The sequence below is a fragment of the Limulus polyphemus genome, unplaced genomic scaffold, assembly GCF_000517525.1.
Source record: "Limulus polyphemus unplaced genomic scaffold, Limulus_polyphemus-2.1.2 Scaffold31, whole genome shotgun sequence".
NCBI lineage: Eukaryota > Metazoa > Arthropoda > Merostomata > Xiphosura > Limulidae > Limulus > Limulus polyphemus.
The window spans coordinates 1083983-1111352 of NW_013665641.1; the positions used below are offsets into that span (position 1 = coordinate 1083983).

Here is a 27370-nt window from a genome sequence, read left to right on the forward strand (position 1 = left end):
CATCATCATTACTGTTATTGAGTAATTATTATCTTTGACGTATGTTAACGTTAACTACATTCGGAGATTGCGCTACGTCCTTACACCAAAATAAATAAAACGTACTAAATTTTCTATAACACAACATACACACAGTGCGGGGGAGAGCACACAAATCTTGTATGTCTCGGAGAATGTGCTAGCATTTTATATGGAGGAATGCAATAAAAAAAATTGCCCCCACTATTGCAATAATACATAATCTAAAATGAAGTTTCTACTCCAACAGTCACCATAAGGCTGAGATGATGAGCCGTCTCTTGAGTTGTACCCACTTCCTAATTTGACCCGTGACCTTACAACTTCAGCCAGTAAAACACTTCTACGGCCAATAACCGTCAATTGATTAACAACGTAAAACATTGTGGAAGGACAACTCATACAAAACCTTTGGTGAGGTAATAATAAATACTGCAATAATATGTTATATTATTAGTAGATTATGTGAAAGTTAAGATTTCTGTGTTATTTATCATAGCATCCACCCCCACAAATTTACTTAAGTTCGTAACCCCGACAAAGGACGGATACCTCAGCTTGTATTGCATAATTATTTTTCCTGTGGTGTTGTAAACAGACGAAGATAGTTTTAATTCAACACTTTACTACGTTTTATAGGGTCATTCTGTATTCACAATTTTAAGAGTTCCTTTAGTCCTTTGCTGTTTAATATATTTTATTTAATATTTATATAAAAATTATCGCCTTTCATATTTACTTCTTGTAGTTTTGCTAGAGATTTGAAATGTACTCAATTAAAATATAATATATATACGTATATATACACACACACGAGGGCTGTCCGAAAAGTTCGTGGTTGACAAAAACCGGAATGTGCGACTTTTTCTGACAAACATAAAGTCTGAACCTTTTATGAGTAAACAGCACGTAACATTTTACTTAAAGAGCTATTTTATGTGTTGCAGATTTTTGAATGGAAATCATGGAGAAGGTCAAGCTTCATGCTTGATCTAATATTTTTTAAAAGAAAATGACACAGGAAGAAACCCACCAGAACATTGAAAAAACATTAGAAGGTGATCCTGCATATTCAACAATGAAAAAGTGATGAACCGAGTTTAAGCGTGGTTCCAAAAATGTTGTCACCTGAGCAGAAACTGATCCGTGTCGTTGAAATACAACACTTACTTCAAATGTTTCAATAGATTTGTATCAATTAATGAAACGAGGGTACATCACTTCGACTCTGGAACAAAAATGCAAATTCAGAATGCAGATGTTCAAATCGCAGCCCTCTGGTGGGAAGGTCATGGCATAATTTTTTTGCGATGCCAAGGGTGTTTTACTACTTGATTATTCGGAAAGGGGTCAAACCGTTACAGGAGATTACTATGCATCTTTAATCAACAATGTGCATAAAGAGGTCAAAGAAAACAGAAGATGATTGCTAAAAAAAGGTGTACTATTCCATAGGGACAATGGCCATCTCACAAATCGTGTGTTGGTTTGAACGCTATCCATGATGCTGGCTTCGAAATACGCAACTACCTACTTACTCACCAGATTTAGCTCCAAGCGACCTTTTGTACTCTTTTTTTCCAACCTTAAAATCTTTCTAAAAGGTCGAAGAGTTCAGAGGGGTGATGATGTCGTACATACCGTCCAGTCATGGACAGAGGACCAAAAATAAGAAATCGTTCAGAAGGGCATAAAGGCCTTAGAGCAAGTGTGTAGACTCAGGATTAGATTATGTTGAAAAATAAATCATAGTTGAATCAGTGTTTCTTTTTTTTTTAAGGTCGGACCACGAATTTTTCGGACACCCCTCATATATACATGTCTTGGTATAGTGCTTCCTTACATTGAGCATAAATATTGGCAGCTTTTGAGATACAAAGGTTCATTTACGAATTATACAGATTAGATCAGTTTCGTGATGTTTCTAGAACTATTTTCACGTGATAGACAAATATTTGTCCCACATATAAAAGGCAGTTGTGCTGTGAGCCTAAAATATCTACAAAAATTAATTCGTGGCTTTTCGAAGAGAAATATTCGTACGGTGATTAAGCTAAGCGATGTACAGTAGAGCTGAAGGATACAACGTTTTAAACAAAGCGGAAAATTCACACAGCGAAGTTTAAAAGAGCAAAGACCACGAAATCAGTGGAAGACAACCAGAATTAATCGCATTCATCTTCAAAGTGAAAACTATTGTTTAGGAAAGATAATACTCCGACCCAACTAATACCCATTCCAATGAAGCTGTGCATATCTCTTGCTATCATTATCAAGATAATAAACAAGGATTTGAAGTTCGTGAAGTTAAACTTTAAACCAAAAGTTAAACTTCCAGTCATACACAGAAATTAACTGCCGTTTTCAGAAGAAAGATGGCCGAAGAAATTGGAATCACACTTGTCCCTTTCAACCACATATCTATCAAGTCTCCATGTGTAGCTTCAACGGACCTTTGTTTTTTTAGTTGTTTAACCATGTCCTTCGAAGGCGTTCATCTAAGATACAATCTAACATACGGGAAACTGTATAAGAATATCAGGGCAATATCTGTATGACTGCTCTTTGAAGATTACGGTTGTTTTTGGTTGAATTTTGCGCAAAGCTATACAAGGGATATATACTTTAACCATCCCCAATTTCGAAGTCTGATAGTCAACAACACCCACCACCAACTCGTGGGATATTCTAATTGAATAGTGGGATAGAAACCGTCACTGTTTCAATGCATCCATAGCCCAACATTGCGGAGATCGTTTTACTTCATTTTTTCAGTGAAACACGATACCTCAGATCTACAGTTTGGCACGCTAATCCTAGGCCGCACTTGACCATGTTAAATATGGCTAGATTGCTTGTGTTCTAGTTACTCATTGTCCTGAGTCACTTCCCTCTGGTACCACTTATTTTTTTTTCTTTACAAAAGAGTTCGTGGTATAGCTGGATGTCTACCACACTATGTAGATTCTATAGCTATGTGGTGGTATTTTTTGACACATGCATGGCGGATAGAAGTACCTCGACTCGACGAGACAGCAAAAATAGTGAAAAGGATGATTTTTTTACATCTTTGAATGGATTATTTATTTGTTTATGAACGAAACAAATGTTGCCCGTCGTACAATATCATTTCAACCATCTTCGGCTCTTCCTATTTCATTGACCATAGCAATACATAAAAAAGTAAGAATCTTCCAGATAAATTACTAATATTTAATCTGTGAACTACAATTTTAAAGCTCTATTACTGTTTACTTGTGCAAAATTTTGCCAATAGTAATAATCAGTAGAAAAGATATTTCCTTTGACATTTATTGTACTAATACATGAAAGCTGCTTGGAAGAGACAGCAGAGTATGCTGGTAGAAAAAAGAAAGTAAGAAGAGTCCAATAAAACAACAGGCAGACTTCGGTCAAGAGAGAGACAAAAACAAAACACACACACACACATACATACACAGAAATTTAGTTAAATTTTGCATAACATTTTGTCGTTCCTTCTGTTATATGCAGTTACTATTTTTACCTGCAAAGTCATCAGTGTACCTGAGAATACCACAAGCCGAAATCTGGCAAGTATTGGAAACCAATGAAGAATAAAATGAAGGATAATGTGGAAGACACTCTTGAGTCTAATATGATGTTTATTACAATAGTTTTAATTATATTGTGATTATTTACTAAAAAATTGCAACTAGTATCACAAACTTGTAATACACCTATAACTGTTTGTTTATTGAATTTTTCGCGCAAGCTTTTAGATGGTTACCTACGCCAGCTGTCCCTAATTTTGAAGTGACAGACTAGAGAAAGAAGGCACTTTGTCAACATCACTCTCCACCAACTCTTTAATCATAATATCCCGCGGCAGAAAGGGCGAGCATATTCGGTTTAGGATTCGATCCCAACCCACTGATTACGAGTTGAACGCCCTAACCATCAGGCCATGCCAGGCCCATTTATTATTGTAGGGGCACTTCATGAAGTTGCCCGCACTGAAACATAGTTGGAAACCAGTAATATAGTGTAGATTTGAATTGAAGTCCAGTATAAAATTTATTCTTTGACTCATGTCTTTGTAATCCATACTTACATTTAGATATATTTAACACAATGATAAATAGGTAAGTTAGTAGGTAAAGAGCAGATAGAGAAAAATGGATGTTTTCGTATTATAATGGTTTAAAGTTTTTCATATTATATAAATTCCTTAATGCATTAACACATTACAAAAAGTTTCACTTGTTTAAGATAAAAAACATCAAAATAATAAGATATTATACGAAAAAGCAAAACTGAAAATCTTTTTTTACCTAGATAAACAAATTTTAATTACTGTAACAGAAAACAACATGAAATAATAAAAAACTTTACAAATTTATTATGACATTAGAACTCTATGTGTAAAACTTGGGAAAGTATGATTTTCTACAAGTGTAAACGGGTAAAATACTGTAAAATCTTATAAGCGTCTATGTTTGTGTTAGCTCCAAAACAAAACATCAAAAAAGAATGGTTGATGTGTGTAGCGAATAAGAAAGGATCTCTTGGCGATGACAGATTCAGATATCAGATGAATATATATATAGAATACAACTTCACATGCTATAACTTTAGCACGTACACCCTCGTTTCTGTTGAATTTTTAAAGAGTTAGCGATTAACAACAGTGTTATGATGACCTTAAAACCACAGATAATATCTTCACCTGGTAACAACTTGGGAAAAGCACCGATTGGGATGGCAACAAGAAAACCGACACCAGCGGCGAAGAGAAATCCTAGCCACCAAGCTCCCACCCACACGCTACTGGCTGATGTTAGGCCGTGCCTGTAAGGAAACGTGATATTCAGTTTAATGATATATATATATATATATATATATAGAGAGAGAGAGAGAGAGAGACAAAAAGCAAAATATATTTCAAAATGAATTTTATTTGCAGTTATTTTTGAGTAAATGACATTAATTGACACTGTCTCTCAGAAAATAAAATTTACTAAGTACTATTGCATATATCATGTGAATGTTTCTATCACAGACATTAAACAAATAATCTTATAAAATATATGTCTCACTGACATTTCTCTACGTCTTTTAGCTTGTTTGATTACCTTTCAGCCCCAGTATTGGAACCTTCGACAGGCGAGTTTACATGAGTAAGTTACAGCTTTTTTTAACAAAAAGATCTAAAGCGCAGATTCTTTAAACGCCCTCTCGTGTGCAATACGAAAGTTTCAGATAACTATTAAACATCTAGATTTAACTTGTAAAATAAACAATAGGAATAAATAGTTTAAAATAAAAATAACATTTCATTTAAGCTTTTTTACTAATTGAGCTATTTCATGTTAAATATGGTCAATAGAAGTAAAAAAAAGGAAATTTTACTGAGACGTTCATGTAATAGAAAAAAATGTATAACTAAGAAAAGCTCCTTGTTATTCTGTTCAATACGTATTATATAATGTATTATAAAGGTGAACAATTAAACAACTGACATTTAAAATATAACTGATCATATCTTACACTGTACCGAGTTCTTTACAATCAAAAGTATAACTTAATAACACCTAAAGCATTAAGTCAGTGTAAAGAGACTAAAAATGTTTTCAGACATTCTGAAGGTCTACAAGTTATACAATGATCTGAGTAGGTTTAACTACTTTCTATAACGTTGAAAACTCCAGAGAAAATTGATTAGTAGGTAGTAAAATAGAAACTAGCAGGTAAGAAAGAGACTGCGGGAGTTTCATCTGAACCTTTATTTGTGTGTACCTACTTAAAATTGGAGCAAAATATGTCACGTAACCTAGCATGCACCATTAGAGCCCTCCAAAGGAGTGACACACGAGGATCGACATTTGGATCTGCCCCCTGTTTCCCTGTGCTTTGAGCGTGTAAACAATAAATGACAGTGCTACGACAAAATCACAATACCTGAAAATGTTATTTTGTTAAATATATTTATTATGTATAAATGCAAATAATCAGCAAAATAAATATTTCTATTTAAAGAATACTATTCATTACTCACTCGGCCGGATCTACTCCTATATCTGTGTAGATTTCTAGAAACTGGCCACCCAGGATGTAACCAAGAGCTGGTCCGATGATAGCCATGGTGTAATAGATGCCTGTAAAACGTGCATGTTTAAATCAGTAGTATATCTTACACAATACAATCAATAGTCATTTCAAGTCGGGGATATTAAATGCATAAAAAGTAGCTGTAATTTACTAACCAACAGATATATACATACTGGAGACATTATGTCGGAGACTTATATTCATTAGTTAAAAGTTAGAGGAAAATTTTCAGTAATAAATATCGACACCAAAGTTGCAGTTTATCCTAAATGCGATAATTCACCAAATGGGGTCAAGGCTAATTTGTTGTCAACAGACACACGTATTAAGCCATTTAAAGATACATTTTCAGGAATGCTAAAGAATATAACTACTAGCGTAAAATGAATGCGACAACAAAATACCTTTCTTAACGCTGTATTTATTTTTAGATGTACAATGCGAACCTATAATACCAAAATTACACAATATTCGTAAAAAACGAGCTTAATAAGAGTCAATCATACAATATACAGCCCTCAATGAGCATTCCACTATAAGCTGCTTTTACAGCCTGTCTTATCATCAGGAGGAAAAGGTCTTATTGCTGTAAACTATATCTTATCTTCTAAAATAGAGCAAAGTAATGTTTGGTTTGCGAAATATGTATTAAACCTTGCATTTGTTAGCAATCATATCTCTTCAATTCTTAGATCCATTGCTCAAAATACGACAGACTTAGATGCAACTTTAACGGTTTAACAATAAATATGAAATCGAGAATAACTAGGTTTGTGTTATTCCTAAACGGTCGTTTCGGCCAACCCATTCTCTTCGTCAAATTTAAGAAGTACCCAGTGATATTTTTCAACGAAATTTCAATTTCTAGGCAACTATCTGATACTTGGTTTGGTTATTTGAAGACAGTTGATAAATTCTAATATGTATGTGTAAACTTAAGACATTTATGTATGTATTACATGCTTCAAAAAGTTTCTATCGAAACTTTTACACTATCTGCGTAAAGTTATCTCACCAATAACAGTTCGTTTAAAACAGTTAGCTCAAACATAGCCGAATCCTGTATGTTAATTATAAATAATTTAAAAGGAATATAAATGCTTCAAATATCATGAGTACCTACATTACGAAATCGAATTTTCACTATACTTACTACATTGTTTGTTAATTAATTGTGATGTTTTTGTCCTTAAAAATAGTTTCTATGTTTATCTTAGGACTCCGAACAATGATATATTCTTCTGCAATTAGTTTCTTATAATGTACAATTCCATATGGCGAATAATTGTAAATATTGTAGTGTCCAAGGTCCTTCCAATCCTCCGTTTAACGATGTTTTTAATCATTATCTAAATTATTTAGCAATGTACGGTTATTTATCTGAAATTTGGGATTAACAATTACTGCATTTCATGTCTTCTCCATTAAGAGTTTTTGGTTAGTGTTTATTTAATTATATGAATGTTAAATATACATGAGTGTTTCCGTTTAAATTTAATGTGAAACTTACGATTTTGATATTTATATAACACGAGGGTTAAATTTAGTTATTTTTAGAAGCGACAGTTTATCGCAGGTTTGTTTACATAACTGTTTACGAATCATACATTGTGTAGTTCAATAATTATATATTCAATAGTTATACTATTGCGTCATGTTAATAGAATCTTCTTTGTTTTTCTCGTTGTTTTGATTGAGTATTATTGCATCATAATATCTAGTAGTTTGTGGAACGTTCTAGACCTCTGGCGGGGTATAAATAGGGTCGAATATTTATTATGAGTCCCCTGGTGGAGCAGCGGTAAGTCTACGTAATTACAAAACTAAAATAAGGGGTTCGATTCTCCTCGGTAGACACAGCGGATGGCCCAAAGTGCCTTTGCTATAAAGCACACACACACACAATTTAGTTCGAAAGATAGATCTCGACTGCGTGATTGAGAGTTTAGCGGGTACATTTTTAAAGCGAAATTATCACAGATTGTATCGTAATAACAGAGTATCGAAGAAGAATTTGTCTTGTCAAAATTGTGTACTTAAGTAAATGAACCAGACTGTGCGGACTTTGACGAAAGAAAAAGAATTATTTAGAGTTCTGGATATAACTGTGATAACCAACAGTGTAACGAACATTTGTATATACGTTTGATTTTTTTTGATATAATATTTTAAAAAAGTGGATGGTGTGCTGTTTGTTTATTGTTCAGATTTATCGCCAACAAGCCACAAACAACTACTGTAAAGAATCCGGCCTCATACAACAAAACCTGCCAATGAATAACCTTAAATGGAAAATTGAGATGAGTATGTAAAAACGCTGGGAAAATTTTTATAGGCCGGTTTCTTCACTAGAATAACAACACTAAATGAAAAATTTCGTCCTTTACCTAAGAAATATTCCAAGAACTTGATCTAATGCCTCGAATATAACATGCTACAAACCTGATTTGAAATATTTTCCAGTGGGTCGATAAAGCTTAATTTTCTGAATGCTAAGTACTCAAAGAAAGAACAAAAAATTACCCCAAAAGTTGTTGGGCATTTGTGTTATACTTACTGGTACCTTTTACGAGAAAAAAATATTTGAAACAGCTGTACATGCTTCAGACACTGTATTACCAAAATAATTCTTGACACCACACTTTTAGAAGATGCATTCTCATTTATAATAAGAAATAGTCCTTCCCCTGATGTTAATCATAGATTTAACTCTGTCGTCATCTTGCAAAAAGAGTTTTAAGGGTAGAAATATTTTAGATTTTTCTATACCTTGGATATCATTCCACAACATCCAACATTTGTTCATAGCAATTCAAGTTGGTATTCTGGACTAAGCATGGCAATAAATAAATATGAAAACGTGCTACATGAGATAGCGTACTAACATGCTGAAAACGATGTGACTTCTCCCTATAGAATCCCAACACTCTGACATTAAAACGTTATATAGAACATTATTATATAACAAAGCATTACGTTTATTTTATTCATATTTAATCCAAAATCATCAAAGGCAATTCATATATAGATATTATTCCACCATTCCTTAACCTTTAGTGCGACACAATCATGTCCCAAATTAAGTTGTAGTCAAACCCAGCTATTGAGTTGCAACCCGTCCATTAAACTCGTACGTACAATGTATATGCTGGCTTGTAGTCCTAAATTTAGTTGAAGTTCTGGGAGATGAGCTTCACGCCAACTATAAGGTTTCATTTTATAACATACTACAAGTTTACCCCAAAATTTAGTTGAAATTCTAAGTTATCGGGTCTATTAGTTTCCAGTTCTTTTGAACATTAAACACACACACACACACACTGCATTTTACTGCAAAATGTCTTAGAAACTCAAATGACTAATTCTGCATCCAATAACCATACCCATTTCTCGAGAGTTATTGATTCCAACTGATTTTTTGTAGCAGTTGTTGATCCTTATAACCTTACCCAGTAGAACACGATAGAAGTTGTATGGAAACTTAATGATAACTGGCTTATTGCTAACTGGGAGTGTGTTATCCTTGTATTTTTGGTAATATCGTGTGTATTATGTGATCAGAAAGCGAATTGACAGGTTGTTTCTTTGTAATTTTACACTTATCTTAACACACACAAAACTTTACATTATTACATTCTTATAATATCACTGGCCCTAACTTTCACCATCTACTTCTTTCTCAAACAATACGTGTATTCTAAAATGTGTATGTATAATTAAACAAGAGGTGGATAATAACATGTTACAACACTGATGAATTTGTTTTTTTTGGGTAACCGAGAGGACTGAAGAGCCGATATTGATGGAAGGTGGTAGCTTTTAATGAAATCGCTTTTATCATCAGATGTTTTTACATCTCTCTTAGCAACCAAGCTAGCATGAAAAGTGTACAGTTTAGCTCAAATGTTTTGTCAAAGCACGTTATTGTATTTTTGAGACTCTGGCTAATCTTTCATCCCAATGCTCTAGAAGATGTTTGTTTGTTTGTAGTTAAGCACAAAGCTACACAATGGGCTATCTGTGCTTAGCTCACCACGGGTATCGAAACCCCGTTTCTAGCGTTGCAAGTCCGCAGACATGCCGCTGTGCCACTGGGAGCAGAGAGGAAACGCAGCTGAGGAAAAAGAGTTGAGGGGTGGGTCCTAAACGAGGAGAGCTCCAGCTGCCAGCGACTTTTATAAAATATGAACCCTAAAATGAGCATGCACTGGTAGCGCACTAAGGTAATTGAAGCAATAGTACAACGCAATAATGGGGTAATTTACTTTATTTAAAAAAAAAGAAAAATATATGAAGTTAATTTTCTACCAGCACAAACCAGTTTCCTACTATTTGTAAAATTACAATGCCATATTTTTTGGGGGAAAGTAATATTCATTTTAAAACAAAATGTAAACAGATGCCAGAAATAAGTAGTTTTAGGATTGAGTGTAATCCCTAAAAACAGCAGAAAATAAAAAGCCATATTCCTGCCGTTCTTGCATTCACCGATATGTTCCACTCATAAGGACTCGAAGGGAAAATGAAAAATCAGTACTTTAAAAAAGAAGTATGCTATACAGTAAATTATCTATAAAAATACTTTATACTTAAAATGTAATTACATCAAATGTATAGCTAGTTCAAATAAAAGGTAATAAAGGAAACTTTAACAACAGAACTGCAGTATATTTTTTCACGCAGTACAAACCAATCTTCTAGAACTAGTAGAAACTTTTTAGAATCAACAAAAGTTTCAACTTTATTCTTCTACCGACTGTAATCGTACATGTAACGGGTATCGTGAAAAAGATATTTAGTTTTGGGTCTGTGGGGACTTTAAATTGATAAGCAAATCTTAATTTTACCTATCGTATAGTCAACCAGGTGTCAAAATGTGAATTACTATTTTTCTGTTTAGATTATGCTTTGCGGTTTTTGCTTGAATATTTTTTCAAAAGTAAATTTGATTCATTCTTATTCGTAACTTTGTTTCAGAAGTTGTTGCTTGCATTTATTTTTCGATTTTAGGTTTTTAAGTATGTTAAGATCGTGTAATTTAATTAAACATGCTACTGATTATATTTAGCTGCTGTGTGCTTTAGTATCTACTGTTGTTCATTGCAACCACAACTTTCTCCCCAAGAAGTCACACGTACGTCATTTGTGATCTTGGCTCGTTCTTCTCGACCTTACAACATTTTGCAACAGTATACACACACATATGTATACCTGTGATTCGCAATATTTCGGGAGAAAGTCAATCAATGTAAGTAAAACTCACTAATTTGCCACAAGAATAAAAAAACTGTAAAGAAATGGTATTTGTAAATTTAAGCTACCATGTACATATGTTAATGTCTAAACCGCTAACCAGGTACAGACATTGCAACACTAAACTCAGTACATATTTTTTGCTACATTTTTGCACAAAACGTTTTTTGAATTTAATGCCGTGAATTTTCGACTATTGAGGTTAGGAAATGACCTTACTTATTAACTCATATAACTAAATTAATGAAAAATGTGTTAAGTGCAAAACAAAATGTAAAATTGTAAATAAAATATTGTATCAAATACAATCACGATCTTTAATGCATAATGTTTGCGTTTTACTTATATTAACCTCCCACCAGTGGGTCAGCGGTAAGTTTGTGTACTTACAATGCTAAACTCCAGGGTTCGATTCTCGCAGTGGAAGAGTGAAGACAAGCCCATTGTGTAGCTTTGCACTAAGAAAACAATAACCTATATTACAAAAAAAAAAAAGCTTTATACGGTGTGATAAACAAATACAGAAAAAGAAATATCAAAAAAACGTCTGTTTCTTTATTGTTAAGCACAAAGCAACACAGTGGACTATTTGTGCTGTGCCCACCACGGGTATCAAAACCTGTTTCTTATCGTCAAAAGTCTTTAGACTTACCGCCGAGCCACTTGAGTGCGAAAATTTCTGTCATCAGTAATAATTTTTTGGTTGGCACTAAGCATGTGAAAGATGTACAATATCAGATGATTCTGTTTCTTACACCTCAACATCATTTCATGCACAGGGAGAAGACCGAGTTATATACTACACAACTCCTACATGAAAAATCGGAGGTGTTAAAAAAATACGTTACTGTCCCTTCCAATGACTGTTCATGATATTTCTCACAATTAAAATATGGCAGTAGACAGAAGATTGTCACTAAATCACAATTCATGCCAACTAAAATACCGGATACAATTATGATGGATGATGAGCTTGTCTCGAGTGAAAAAAAAATCACATACGCAACAGCTTTTTCCAAGTCAAATTTACAAAACGACGAACAGCAGGATGCGTTACAAAAATCAACTGTTAGTAACAGATGGAAATTATTCGTTGCTTTGGACAGATCAAGGATTTATCTAAGTAACGTTGATAAGATTTAAGCATAATTTATTATCATCACAGGAAGGTCATCCTACAAGAAGCTCCTCCACTGCAAGAACATTCACTATACAAATTAAACAGTGAATTAGTTTTTACTAATAGAAGTTCTTTTCAAATATAAAGTGGATCTTTATGACAAAAACTAATTTCCAATCAAAACCTCGTAACGCAATTGTGGAGATTTTGATTTCCTTTAGCTCATGTATTCTCAAAACTTTTTAATCTATGGAATAGCAGTTTTCTCTTTAAAACGCCTACAGCTACTAAACAGTAAAAAGATTAAGCAGTGATGCATATTTTATGAAGCTAAAAATTACACAGAGTAAGCACAAAATCATACTCTGATCTCAATATGTCGACGAAGTTGCATAACAGATATTGTAAGCATACCCGGAGAAATAACCCATAGAAGTCACTTCGAGGAAAATGCAAATTCTCTTTACTTTTTATAAAGTTAAACTGTATGAATATGAAATATTTTTCACGCGACAACATATACATTATTGAAGTTAGTAGTTTTCTTATAATCTAGTCGTTTGAGAACTATATTTCATAGTTCAGATTTTTTCATAAATAATATAATAATAAATGTTTCAATACAAAAGCAAACTTAATTAATATTTGAAATTATTGCATTATTCTTAACAATAGTACGTGTGTTTGTTACAAACATTTCGCACAAAGCTATATACAAAAAACTGTTTGTCCTAGCCATCCCTAATATTGAAGTAATAGACTGGAGGGAAGGCAGATGATCAACAACATATACCGCCAACTCTTGAGCTACTTTTCTCTGACCAAATAGTGAGATATGACGGTCATTCTTAAATCGCACCGACAGCTCTCAAGATCTGAGAGCGAACCATGAATCTTCAGTTTCACAGTGTCAAGTTTTATGTTTGGGCCAGATTATTTACGGTAGGTGTCTGCGACTTGCTGGCTATAAATTTCAACAATAAACAAACAGCACACAGTCATTTAGTTTTAAAATATTATATCAAAACAAGTCAAACGTATATACAAATGTCCGTTACACTGTTGGTTATCACAGTTGTATCCAGAGATTTGAATAATTGTCCACACAGGCTGATTTAATTACTTTAGAACACAATTGACAAGACGAATTATTTTTCTCTACTCTGTTATTACAATACAATCTGTGATAATTTCACTTTAAAATCACCACCATACGTTCTGAATGGCTAAACTCATAATCACGCATTCTAGATCTAACTTTCGAACTAAATTTTCGACGCGTATTTATACCCTGACAGAGATTTAAAACGTTACACACCTACGATATATTATGATGCCATAAAACTCAATGAAAACAACGAGAAAAACTCGAAAGGTTCTAGTAACATGACGGAATAATATAACAATCACCAATTCAGAACTATTTTTGAACTACACAGCGTATGATTCGTAAACAATTACGTAAACAAACTTGCGATAAACTATTGCTTCTAAAAAACGTAATTTAACACTCGCATTAAACTTAAAGAGTCGTATATATCTAACACACAGCCGGAGCAAGCTAGCCAAGAAACCACGCCCGATCGTTCTATCAACGGAATCTCGATTATTACACGAAAGATGTGCATACGAGGAATGATCAAAATTCAAACACACAACGATAATGCATTACCAATTAACTTATTGTCAAGCTTAGTTCCATATTATAGATCAAGACGACTTACAGAATGCATTAAGGTAATTTCTGATTACAAAAATTCGCTCTGTGTTTTTCCACAATTATGAATTTTTTGTAATGGTTTTGCAATAGTTAACTCGAAATGAATCTCGTTTTTCAGATAATACTGCCACCTGGTAATATCATAGATGAGATACAATTGGGAGACATTAAATATCTAGTCTTTGTGTAATTCTAAAAACATTTTGAATCAAGATTTTGATAAATAAATTGTCTGTAGTGTAAACCAACAAATCCAAGCGATTTGGGTCCGAGAGTGACACAGTGACTATGGATCTGCGGTCAGCATTTCCGTTCCGTTACCAATCAAAACCTACAAAAAACTAAATAAATAAACAATCACGCTCCAAACTTTCGGGCGTGAATACGTTATAAATGTGACAGTCAAATCCTACTATTCGATCAGACAAGAGTAGACTAAGTTGGTAGAGGGTATTGTTGACTAGTTGCCTTCATAGTTTATCAGTTGAAAATTAGGGACGGATAGCCGAAAACAAAGTGATTTGTTTTTCATTGTATTCCAGTGGCTTATTCCTCTTTTTTATTATGGTCTGTGGAATCTTTTTAAAGATATGGACATTATCTGAACGTATATAAAAAACAATGTACAGTGCATGCTAAAAAAGTAATCAAAAAGCTAAAGGGTACAGCACTACCTCAGTTATTTGCGACGAGCATTGGTAAACCTGATTAAACAGTACCTAACTTAATTGTTATCATAACAATCGTTGACAGAAGATATATTACTATCTGGTCTGGTTCATTTTGCTTTCCTGTAACGTGATACATCATGTATGATACTAGCTAAAGCATGAACTTCACGAATGTTTAGTCTTCGACTCTCGTACGTATCACAGGCCGTTGACTGTAATTTGTATTATGTATTTGTTTTCCGAGAATATATTTATCTCATGTTAATAACATGTGTGCATGTGTGTGCGCGCGCGCGTTTCGTTAAATTGCTGTTACACTCGGTCATAGAAAAACTTTAATAAATTACAGTTCCGAGAAGCAGAATTTTTGTGTGGAAGAGTTAATTACGCCGACAGCGATTAAGTATACCAAGTGTATTATCTATAAAGATATCACCATCCACTTTTTACCAACATCTTGGAAATAACACTTAGCCTAATAAAGGAATAATTATATAGGACATTTGCATTTATATCTCAAGGGAAATTTTAAGTGTACTTAATTAAAACGATTGTTGGCATTTAGATACTCGTTCCATTAATTACGATCATTATCCCACTCATTGCGTGATATATATATATATATATATATATACCATTTGGGGCGTTTGAATTCTTCATATATTTGTAATAGAATCTCTCACTTACGCACAATTTTATTTCTTCACCAAAATCATATATTCAGAAATTACTTAATGACACCAGTTAAGTTTATTGTGCAGAACAATCTAATTTACAAAAAACATCTTACAAGCTACAGGTTACAATTAAATTTAGTTACTCAACGGATAGTAAAACAATCACGCAAAACATTTAGCAAACAGTTTGAAATCAGTTACTCGTCCAACGGGTACATAAAAATATGAAGTAAAACTTGCCCAAAGTATTAGCATTCTTTTGGCAATAAAAATTACGACAAACCTATAGTCACCGATATTGACAGATGGCATTTTGCAAATATTAGAAAAATTACTACTTTTTTGGCTATATTTATGCAAGTTGCCGCAACACAAAAACTATTAGGAAATCTATTTTTTTTATCATTACTGAAGTCTGAAGTGAGTAATTCAAATTATCACATGGAATTTAACACGGATAAGAACGTTATTTATTTCTCATTAAAACCTGGAGTAGGTAATTCACGAATTTTTTTAACAAGACTGGTTCGAACTTCATGCTATTCGGTGGGTCATCAGTAAGTTTACATACTTACAACGCTAGAATCCAGTGCTCAATTCCCTGCGGTGTACAGAGCGTGTTTTTACGTTAAAACATAAAAATTACTTTTTGTTGCTGTTGTTGTTTCGTGGCATATTGTTACTGTATAGTTAAGTATAAATTGGCAATATTAGGCCTAGAAATGAAGATACATACTCCCACAATTTGTATTTTTAGCTTTCCCTTAACAAATGGCAAAATTTTAAATATTTCATATATAGATATAATTATTTTTTATATTATTACTATAACATTTAATGTACAAAATAACACAACATATGATTGCATATAATATTTAAAGTGTAATACACAATATTTAATGTATGATATAGCACGTAATTCAGCAAAGGCAAGATTTTGGCTTGGTAAATTTCTTTTGTCATTCAAAATGTAAAAAGGACAGATGCTAATTAAATTAAGTTGAAGTTAATATTATTATTATCAGAAAGTTAAAGAAATTACTGGAGGGAAGAGAGCTTTCGCCAACCTTTTTAAGTGTATAATACTAATGATAGAAGTAACACTGCTAAAATAGTCGTATTTACTTTGGTACTTGGTATTATTAACAATATATTTAAACACACAAACACACACAATAAAAAGTAATAAAGTAAAAGTGTTTGCTTCCGGTTGGTTGCCTCATATTCGGTAGTTTGAAATTATGAATGACGTCACGCCACTTGGATTGCGCACTGACGAACGTGCTGCGACGGGACTCCATAATTAGGGAGAAGGAGAGGGGTGTGTTTTGGCTGGTGCTCAACTTCTATTGCGTGTAAATCAATTAAGCAAATCAGTATGTAATTTCATTATTTTAGTTTTACTTATAAAGTCTGGTTAGGAATGCTACGTCGTGGGATATGTTTGTTGAACCCTTCTTAAATTAATTAAGAATAGAACGTGGTATCGGAGAGTGCACCAGCACTCTCTATGTAGAGATGGCACGGACGCTTGTATTAAAGCAACACAAAAGTCATCTGGATTTTCTTCTTTCAGGTTATCCGAAACTAGTTATAAAGAGCTACCTGGTACAGTCGCTCTATCTCCGGTGTATATGCCGCTTTTCAGCTATCCAGAACGTCCCAATGTCAAAAACCAGCGAATAGCCAAAACCGAGATTTCTTATTTTCGTTCATCATCATCATTTTTCTTCAACAAGCACAATGCTTAGATATTTCTAGCAGTAACTACAATCTTATCATCATTTTATAGGGTAAAACAGTCTTCGCGATTTTTGACTACCTATTTTATTATTATTTTATGCAAACGTTATAAAGCTTTAGAATACACTATAACCTAGTAACCCACGTACGCAATGTTATATAAAAAAAGATAAACAAACAAGTATTAGGAAAAAATTATCACTAAATAAAAAACTATGTAGGGCTGGCTACTGAACTTGAAAAAAGGAACCAAACATGAGAGGGACGGAAGTGGACATATCACTTGATCCGGCTAATGATCATATATCAGACTAAGCCGTCTCGACTTTACATGGATAACAAAATCCTAACATTACTGGCTTTCTTACTGGTAAAACAAACACAACCAGAATTTTCAATCGTAAAATGTTAGTCTACTGTAAGATAATCATAAAAGTAGTATTATAAAGTTGACTAAACAAATAGTATAATGATGAAAGCTGAGATTATATTCAAACACCAAGGTTTCGATAGATAAAGTGAAGAAGTCAGTAATGTAGAAATTTTATTTACCATGTTAAGTCGAGACAGCTTAGTCTGATAAGCTATAATTAGCAGGATCAAGTGATATGTCCAATTCTATCCCTATATTGTTTGGTTCACTTCTTTCAAGTTCAGTAGCCATCCCTAAATAACTTTTTATTTAGCAATATTTTATTTCCCCTAATACATATATAAACATTCCCCGAAACATTTCACTGTTGGAGAACATACTTACTGCATTATTGAACTCTACAAATGTTCAAGCTAACAAACGTTTATACGCAGTTCGTACCTGACAAGTCTTGCCTATTTTCATTGTAATCACTTTAACTGCAGTCGCGAGAAACTAGGCCATTTTCAATCCTTTATATCCTAATACTGGGTAATTTCCTGCTATTAGATTATCATGCCTTACCTAACAGTGAAACAGAGCTTAATCATGTGGTCTAGCACTTACAGCCTAAAGGAAATACACAACTATGTCCGTAGTAAATAAATGGACAGTACTAGCCATCAGTAGGCCTAAACTGACAGGTCAGTGACAAGCGGAAACACTCAACTCATTTATCATAGTCAGAGAGTAAGTGATAGGGTCTTTTTCTAATGACACGATGGTGTTGAGATAGCTGTGGCGTGAGGTTCACACTCGAAACAAGTGTTACGAGTACACTTACAACACTATTAAAGCCAAGTCACGCTTAGATCATAGAATTCCTTTTGGGGGCAGAAACAGAGAAGACACAGTTCGGGACATCTATTTAATTAATTGATTTTCAGAGTGAAACTTAATATCTCAATAAGCTATTGTTTTATCTAAAATATCTTAGCAGTTCTTTAAACGATCAGTCACTGTAGTAACCATGTTACCATTCTGAAACTTTAACTACTAAAAACAAACCTTGGAAGACTTGATGAGCTCTTTAAAACATAACGTCACGTGCGGAATAAAATTCAATACAGAGCTGAGTTGTCAAAATTTGAATTAAGCAGCAAGTTAATCATGACTTCATAATTTTGAGTTAGGTTTATTTTTGGCTGGAGCCTACATGGCTTTTAACATTTACACACACACACACAAGAACTTCTACATTTACAGATTCGCAGTTAATTGTCACAGTCACGTAAAGCACACGTCAGCCTCACTGTCTGTATTCCAAAACACGAGCTACAGCAACAGAAGAATATAAGTTATAAAAATAAAATGTTCACCCACCACATGTCGTGCGCGTAAATGTAATGAAAAAATATTCAAACACGCCAATGTTCCCCAGATGGTGCCAATGTTGTTCAACCAATAAAACTATTTAAAACTGTCCCAAAGGCAATATTCAGACAATCCTATTTTTCATTCCCCTAGTACAGTATATTCTCTAACTGAACTCTTGTTTTTAACGAAAATAATGCGCAGGCCCAAGTTTAGACAGTCTGATGCTGGAATTAACAATAAGGATTAATTCCAATAATGATTAATTAAAACTTTAAAACCTTGCATGTGTAGAAGTTAAACGGCATCAAAACATAGGTCTGAAACTATTTTTTCTATTCACACCTTACCCTTACATAATACTACAATTTAATACTTTGCATATTTATGTTCCGCGTGCGCATGACCATTCAGCATAAACCAATACACATTTTTCTCTAAATATTAACTTAAAAGAAAATAATGTATAACATTTATGCATTGATAAAGAGCACACTTCTAAAATTCTAAATCCCATACACTTCCAAAAAACACATTAATAACCATATATACTAATATTTATTGCACCATTCAACTGGTAGTGGTAAATATTATTTTCTTATTCTTTATTATATTTTTACTGAAATTTTCGACGAACAATTTAATTGATTTCTACCTTTCTACTCCAAACTTGTATGCGGTCAGTTTTCAACTGGTACGAACTTCTTTTTAAAGTTTTACGAATATTTTTTAAACTTTTCTTTGTTTCTTCCGAATCAGAATTTATAAGGTTTATGAATTCTACTGCAACTACAATATTAACGAAATAGAATGTGGAACAGTTTTAAAAATTAATTTTTAAATATTCAAGATAAAAAAAAAAGTAGTAGCAAGTAAACCATCAGGTTGGCTCACAAAAGTATAAGGAATAAAATTAAGGAAAAACATCATTAATTTAAGAATTTTAAATTGGTTGTTAGAACGAGAGTCTTAAAGGATTATAGAAGATAAAAAGAGTTGGTCAAACCGGAAATTGCGGAGTCGAAAAAGAGCATACGAAAAAAAAGGGTTCACTGAAAATGTAAAAAGTAAAAATTTCTTTCAATACATAAAAAGAAAGCAAAATGTTAGAATGGGAGTAGGCTTCTTAAGTTATAGTAAAAGAAGGCTAACATATGATGATTATGATATGGCTAATGAAGATTTTAGGAATATTGCTCGTCCTCAACAGTTGCTAGATGGAAACAAGATGGAGCAAAATGATCAGATTAGTTCTGTGCCTTTTAAGAAATAATTGGTAAGTTTAAAGAATGACAAGGATCCTGGGACAGATTATATTTCCCCAAGGGTTTTGGATGAGGTTAACGATTAGATATGTGAACCACTTGCTACTACTTTTGTAATTCCTTGAATAGTTGGCAGAGGATTGGAATTTGACTAATGTTACTCCTATTTTCAAGGGAGGTGATAAAAAGTATCAACATGATTGGAAACGTTTTTGAAAGTCTGATAAAAGATGCTTTGTAAAGTCATTTACAATGTGTAAAATTTTGTTTGATGGTCAATATGATTTCACTAGGGAAATTCTACCTTTAATAATCTTTTAACATTCTTTGAACAGGTGACTGCTTATGCAGAAGACTAAGGGTGTGGATTTGGTGTATCCGGATTTTCAGAAAACATTTGAGAAAGTACCACATAATAGACTTACTTAAAAAGAATTCTGTAGATGTAGAGGATAAGTTTGTTCATTTAATATAAATTAGTTGGATAAAATATTGTTGTTGTTTTGAATTTCGCGCAAAGCTACACGAGGGCTATCCGCGCTAGCCGTCCCTAATTTAGCAGTGTAAGACTAGAGGGGAGGCAGCTAGTCATCACCACCCACCGCCAACTCTTGGGCTACTCTTTTACCAACGAATAGTGGGATTGACCGTCACATTATAACGCCCCCACGGCTAAAAGGGCGAGCATATTTGATGTGCCGGGGATTCGAATCCGCGACCTGCAGATTGCGAGTCGAGCGCCCTAACCACCTGGTCATGCCGGGCCTGGATGGAAGAAAGCAGATTAGGTGTTCAGCCTAACTGTATTAATATCACAAGTGGATACCTCGGGGTTGTTAGGACTTTTGCTTTTTCCGATGTACATCAGTGACACAGACGAAGGAATGATCAATCAATCACTTAAATTTGCTGATAATATTAAACTCGTGTTACTGGCTGTGAGTAGAAGGATGAAGATGCTTTACAAAAATATTCAGATTTTTAGAAGAGTTTGGGTGAATAAATGGCAGATGCCAAATGGCTTTATATTTTAATATAAATGCAAGGCGATGCATGTGGATTATCAAAATTTGAATTAAAAGCATAATTTTAATGGGAATAATCTTAAAGGTGTCATGGAAGAAAAGAATCTTGCAGTTATAGTTGATCAGTCTCTTAAGCCATCCACGCAATGTGTTGTTGCTAGTGGTATGACAAATAGGATTTAAGTTGTATCTACAGAAACACTGACTACAAAGTCTAGAGGTTATAGTTTTATTGTATAGGTTGTTGGTTAGGCCACATGGGGAGTATCGTATTCAATCTTGGCTTCTTAGCTTAGGAAGGATACCGAATTGTTGGAAAGGGTTCAGAAGAAAGCTACATCGATAATATTAACGGCAGGAAGGAGAAAGGAACATCAAAGGGTGAGGAGGTTAGCCACTGAGACCGGGAGGTCATGTGACGTCATAAAAATGAGTCAGTCCGTAATACATAAAAATATTAATTTCACAATTATCAGTAACACGACGGTAATAGCAAAAATTCGACACTTTGTTTTCGGTAATGTACGTATATTCTTCGGACGTTTCGGAATATTCACATTCCATCTTCAGCGACTGTATTAATTAATCGATAGTATTAAATACACATATTCATTCAGTTGGAACATTTATAGTAGCACAAGGCGAAAGAATTAATTTTATATGTTCAAATATTTTGTTTATTATTCTTAATGAAGTGAAACTCTCAAGTTAACACTAACTATAGTACAGAAATTAATATCGTTTTAAGAACAATGGTAAAATAATTATATAACATGACACAGCTTGACACGAAAAATAATCACATAACAAACATATGCTCGCGCAGCGCAGATGATCAAATCGCCCACTCCTACGTTTTGGAAATATCTAACATAGCAACAAACTTTGGAACTATCTACTCATAGTAACACATCATCAACCCTCTAGCGTCACTTTGTGGAACTATTAAGTCACGTGACTTCTTTGAACTTCCCTCCCATAATGCTCTCTGGTGCCGGCATTTTTATGTCTCGGTATAGGCTCCCTTACAACTCAGGAAGATATTTGGGTTGGGAAGGTTTTCATACGAGAACGGATTAAGATCTTTGGTTTTTCTTTTTAAAAAATTAAATTAGAAAGGATCTGACTGATATGTTTAAGGTTTTGAAGGGAATAACTGATAGTGTCGCTGCATCATCATTTTTTTTCGTACGTAATGGTGAGAATGGTAAGACTAGGGGAAAGAAATATAGGTCTTGGCAGGGTACGAGTCATTTTCAGCTAAGGCAATTTTATTTTTCTTTCAGGGTGGTTGATCTTTGGAATGGGTTGCCTCGAAATATGGTGGAAGCAGTGAATTTTAGGGAGTTTAAGGGAAGGCTTGATAAAATTTTGAATGATAATAGATGGTTTTGAGGTTTTTTTAATAGTCTAGTGTACGAGATTTAGATGGACCAACAGGCCCTGTTGTCCTTAAATGTTTTGTTATTCTCTCCAGTGCCTTTATAACACCCAAGTGCCCAGTGTTGGAAGTACCAAATGAAGCCATATTTTCTACCCACCATTTTTGACATATGAACCCTTTTCGTAGGATGTAATGAGCCAATGTTTGACACAAGGGTCATTGTGATATACATTCCGCATTCAATTAATAATTAGCTTCAGACTCGTATCTTCTTGCCTAAACATCTTTCAGTTGAATGTTGGACCATATCAGTTCACAATTAGCTGTGGATGTCACATCTTGGATTCTGTTCTGTTGCATATCAGGTTGGTTATCTTTATTATTTCTATGATTCCCATTTTAACACTGTTTAACATTTAGTAGCTAGTTCAGAGATGTACAATACTTTCATATGCAAAATTAACTGCCTCACTAACGTAGGCAATAACGTTCTTTTCTAAATTGTACTTGTGATGACACTGCTCCCAATGCAAAATCACTTATATCTGTTTCTATTATGAATGGGTCTTCGAGGGCTTAGTATGCTAGTACCGAAAAAATGGTTACCCCTTTCTTCAGCTTGTTGAATATTTGTCTGTAGTCAGAAATTTAGCAGAACTTATTTGATTTTTCTATTAATTTGCGTAGAAGTCGAGCTATTTCAAAGAATGATTTTAAAAAAGTGAGATTGTAGGAGCACAATGCAAGAAACCTTCGTACCTCATTTGAGTTCTGGTGTTAATCAATTCTGCACTTGGTTGAGTCTATACACCCTCCCTCTCCACTGAATGTTGAATATGTGTCACAGGAAACTCAAACTTCTTGGAATTCAGCTTAAGGTCCTCTTTCCTCAAACAATTTGCAACTTTTCTTAGCACATCAAAAGTTCCAACAAAGATATCTTCCATGTTATTATATCATCAGAGTTCATTAGTATAACATTCCACGGTAGTCCAGAGAGAACATATTCCATTAGTCATTCAAATATAGTAGGTGTACGATGAACAATAAAACGACGGCTTTTTTTCAAATTGTACATGCCTATGACTACTCTTCAGATCCAAAGATGAAAAACATTTTTTCTCAGATAAACCATCCAGAGTAGAGATATTCTTTAGCAAATGGTAGACATCCTTCATTCAACTTTTAGTTGTGCATATAAAACTTAGTGGGCCCATCTTCTTCAAAAGTACAAGTGGTGACCTGACAGGTTAAACCTATTCCACAACACGTGATACCCACTAAACATCTCTAGTACATAAGACACTTTGAGTCGAATGGTGTGATCAAAAATGATGAACAGAACTACTTACCTACTAAAAGACACCAGGTATAGTGATGTTTTCAGATCTTGGGTATCGTGGCAAGTATTAAAACTGAACAGGGTAACGGTACGAATATTCTAAGTATCGATAAACAAATGAAGAAATTCAAACACAAAACTTTCACACCATAAACACTACTCTCCGAGGTGGGTCTCTCAGTCATGACAGACTCATTCTCCCAATATCTTTTCCTTTCACAATGCATCGTACTATCTACACCCACCCCCTCCCTTACGCACAAGGTGACATCTTCAATCCTTCCCTACTTTTATTTGTGCATAATTTAAAGAAGTTTAAAAAGCTTCCCACATACATATGGTAATATCGTTTGTACTTCCCTTCTCTTAATTTGATTTTTGCATAATTCATTCAAGTTTATAAAGCTTCCCCCCCCCACATTATTCTTTTAATTACATAGATGTTTATTGGTCACAATCTTGGCTGTTATGTATATGTTTTTCACACTTATAGTCATTCCATTTTTCTGTCACCCTATGGAAGCAATGTTTATTTCTTACGAGTTTTTGTCTACAGGATCCTGACAATATGTCCTTTTACGTTGCAGTAGTTACGTCTAATATCCTGTGGTTGACTTCTTCCATTTGAGTTCTTCTAAGCTTCCGTAATTCCTGGATGATGCTTTTGTTGTTCATCTACAAATTTAATTTATCCAAGTTCCACTACCAATTGGAGAGCTTCCTTTAAATATGTACATCTACTTTGCTTTAGACTAACTTACATATCTTTACATCATAGGGCATTTATGAACTGGTTGCATTCCAACAAAACCATCATTTCATCTAACCTAAGTTCATGAGTGTTACAATCGCGATCATCCAGAGAGAACACATTCCATGAGTCATTCAAATGTAACAGGTGTACCATATAATCTAAATGGGCAACACAACAAATTGTCATAACTCATTACCTGCAGTAAAGGCTGTTTTTTCGCCTTACACTTGCCTGTAACCATTCTCTAGATCCAATGCTGAAAATAATTTTGACCTCGATAAAGCATCCAAAATAGTTATTCCATAGCGATGGGTAAGGATCCTTCATTCACCTTCTGGTCATCTTTGTGGACCCCTCCCTATTCTTCAAAAGTACGAGGGATATCCCAACACAAGTACTCAGTTCTATTACTACTTGTTTTTACATGACTTCTATTTCTTTGGGAGCATTAGTATGTTTTGCAACTGGGAGTCGTTTGGCCAACTGACATATTGGGTTTGTAGTATCAATATTATGAGATTTTATTTTATTGCCTGGCCTAAATAATGTCTTCCGCTGTATAATGGATATTGGAATTCTATGAACAAGCCATAAAATCTGTGGCATTAATAAGTTGACGACCTTCACAACACTGGTCACACAATGTGAAGAGTTTGGTTCTATCATTCTTCAGTCACTGGATTTAAAGTTGTTCCTAATGAGTCCTTGGACTAGTAATTCAATTCTTGGTGGTGTAATAACTGCTCCCATTATTCTCACTAGAAAATCAACCTCCGACACTGTAATTTTCGGAAGTAGTTCCTGGCCTAAAGTCACATCTACGTTTTCGCATGAAGTTTATTCCCAATATATACTCTTTCTCGATGCTAATTACCCACGCATTGCATTGTGTAGAGAAGCACTTTTCATTACCAGATTGGATCAAACAATGATTGATGTAGTTCCAATGTTAATCAACATATTGTATAGCGCTGTATTTAAATAACAATGTCCTTATCCCAACTGAGGTAGACTGACCCAGGAATTACTGTCTACTAACGTCTGGTTAATTTGTTGTTGTTCCTTGGACCAGTTTCGGCTCTTGGACTCATCCTAAGGGTATTGTTGATTCGTCACAATCTTGGCTGTTATGCCAATGTTTTCACACTTATAGCCATTCGATTTTTCCTTCTTCTTTTGGGAGCAACGTATATTTCACAGAAGCTTTTGTCTACAGGTCCTGACAATATGTCCTTTGACGTTGAAGTTGAAACGCTTAATATCCTATGGCCGACTTCTTCCATTCCTAGTAACTAGTTATCGAATTAATCCTTTGAGTTCTTTTAAACTTCCATAAGAGAGAGTTGATGCTTCCACACAATTTGATCTTACGATCCTATAATTCCTGGATGGTACTTTTGATCTTTATCTGCAACTTTGATTAACTCAAGTTCCAGTGCCAAATGAACAGCTTCCTTTAAAACTGTTAATATACTTCTTTAGCCTAACTTGCATATCCTCACCTCCTATGAAATCTATGAACATGCCAATAAACCCATAATTTCATCTGGAGAATCTGAATAAGACATTTAAGTCAGTCTTTGCAGATCTTCAGCAATTTTGATTAAGGTCTTGTCCCGTTTACTTACGCTAATCCTAAATTTTAGAAAGCTTCCTCCTGATGTGACACCCCAAAAGTGTTTCATTACGTGGCCACTAATGCTTGTCAGTTGTTATGACTTTCTGTGGGAAGGTTTACTTAATGTTGTTAAAGGTGGGCCTTTTAAATGAACATCAAGATGAATAGCTTTTTGTTCATTACTCCATCCATTCACCTCTAGTACTTCCTTTAAACACAAACTCAATATTTACAGCACAGAACTGAGTAATTGACTTACACAATAACAGACAAACTGACTAACAAACTCTATAACTCAATCTACTCTAGCCTAATTCGCGTTTTTATACTGCCAAAACATTTCCTAAGTTCTCAAGAAAATTCCAGATATTAACCTACACGCTGATTATATGACACCAAAACTTTCTTTGGCGAAACAACAATGCAATTTTTTGAATTAAGAAAAATATTACCTACAACAATATGCATTAAGTTGAAATTCACTCGCATTAATTTCACTAAAGAAAAAATATGAAAATTATTTTAGCTTTTTGCTTTAATATTTATTCAAAAGTCAAATATTTTTGGGAAGTATATATTAGTATAAAATTGTTTGTTTGTTGTTAAAAATATAGCTACACAATAGGCTATTTGTGCTCCTTCCATCTCGGATATAGAAACAAAATATTTAACGTTATAAGCCGCATACTCGCCACTGGGTCACCTAGATGCATTAGTAGAAACATCTTGATGGTTATTGAAGTATAATATGGTTATAAATATAATAAGAAACTATCACGGTTCTCATAGTTAGTTAAACAATTTTATTACTTTTAGGGTTTAACTTAGGCTAATTTCGTTCAGTAGGCAATAGGATTTTGAACATATTTTGCGAAAATTTAAACATTTTAGTGGTTCTTATGATGTATTTTATTGTTTGTTTGTTTGTTTTGGAATTTCGCGCAAAGCTACACGAGGGCTATCT

The 27370-nt window shown here is 33.9% G+C and overlaps 1 protein-coding gene across 3 annotated transcripts in view; it reads right to left on the reverse strand.

The window, feature by feature from the left end:
* The window catches only part of LOC106460006 (solute carrier organic anion transporter family member 4A1-like), a 119963-nt gene that overhangs the window by 10857 nt on the left and 81736 nt on the right, over positions 1–27370 (reverse strand). For all 3 annotated transcript variants that reach the window (XM_013919690.2, XM_022386893.1, XM_022386889.1), the window contains 2 exons: positions 6056–6155; positions 4727–4848 (listed from right to left, as the gene is read on the reverse strand). In XM_013919690.2, coding sequence (XP_013775144.1) covers positions 4727–4848; positions 6056–6155 — 222 coding nt within the window. The remainder of the gene's footprint in view (positions 1–4726; positions 4849–6055; positions 6156–27370) is intronic.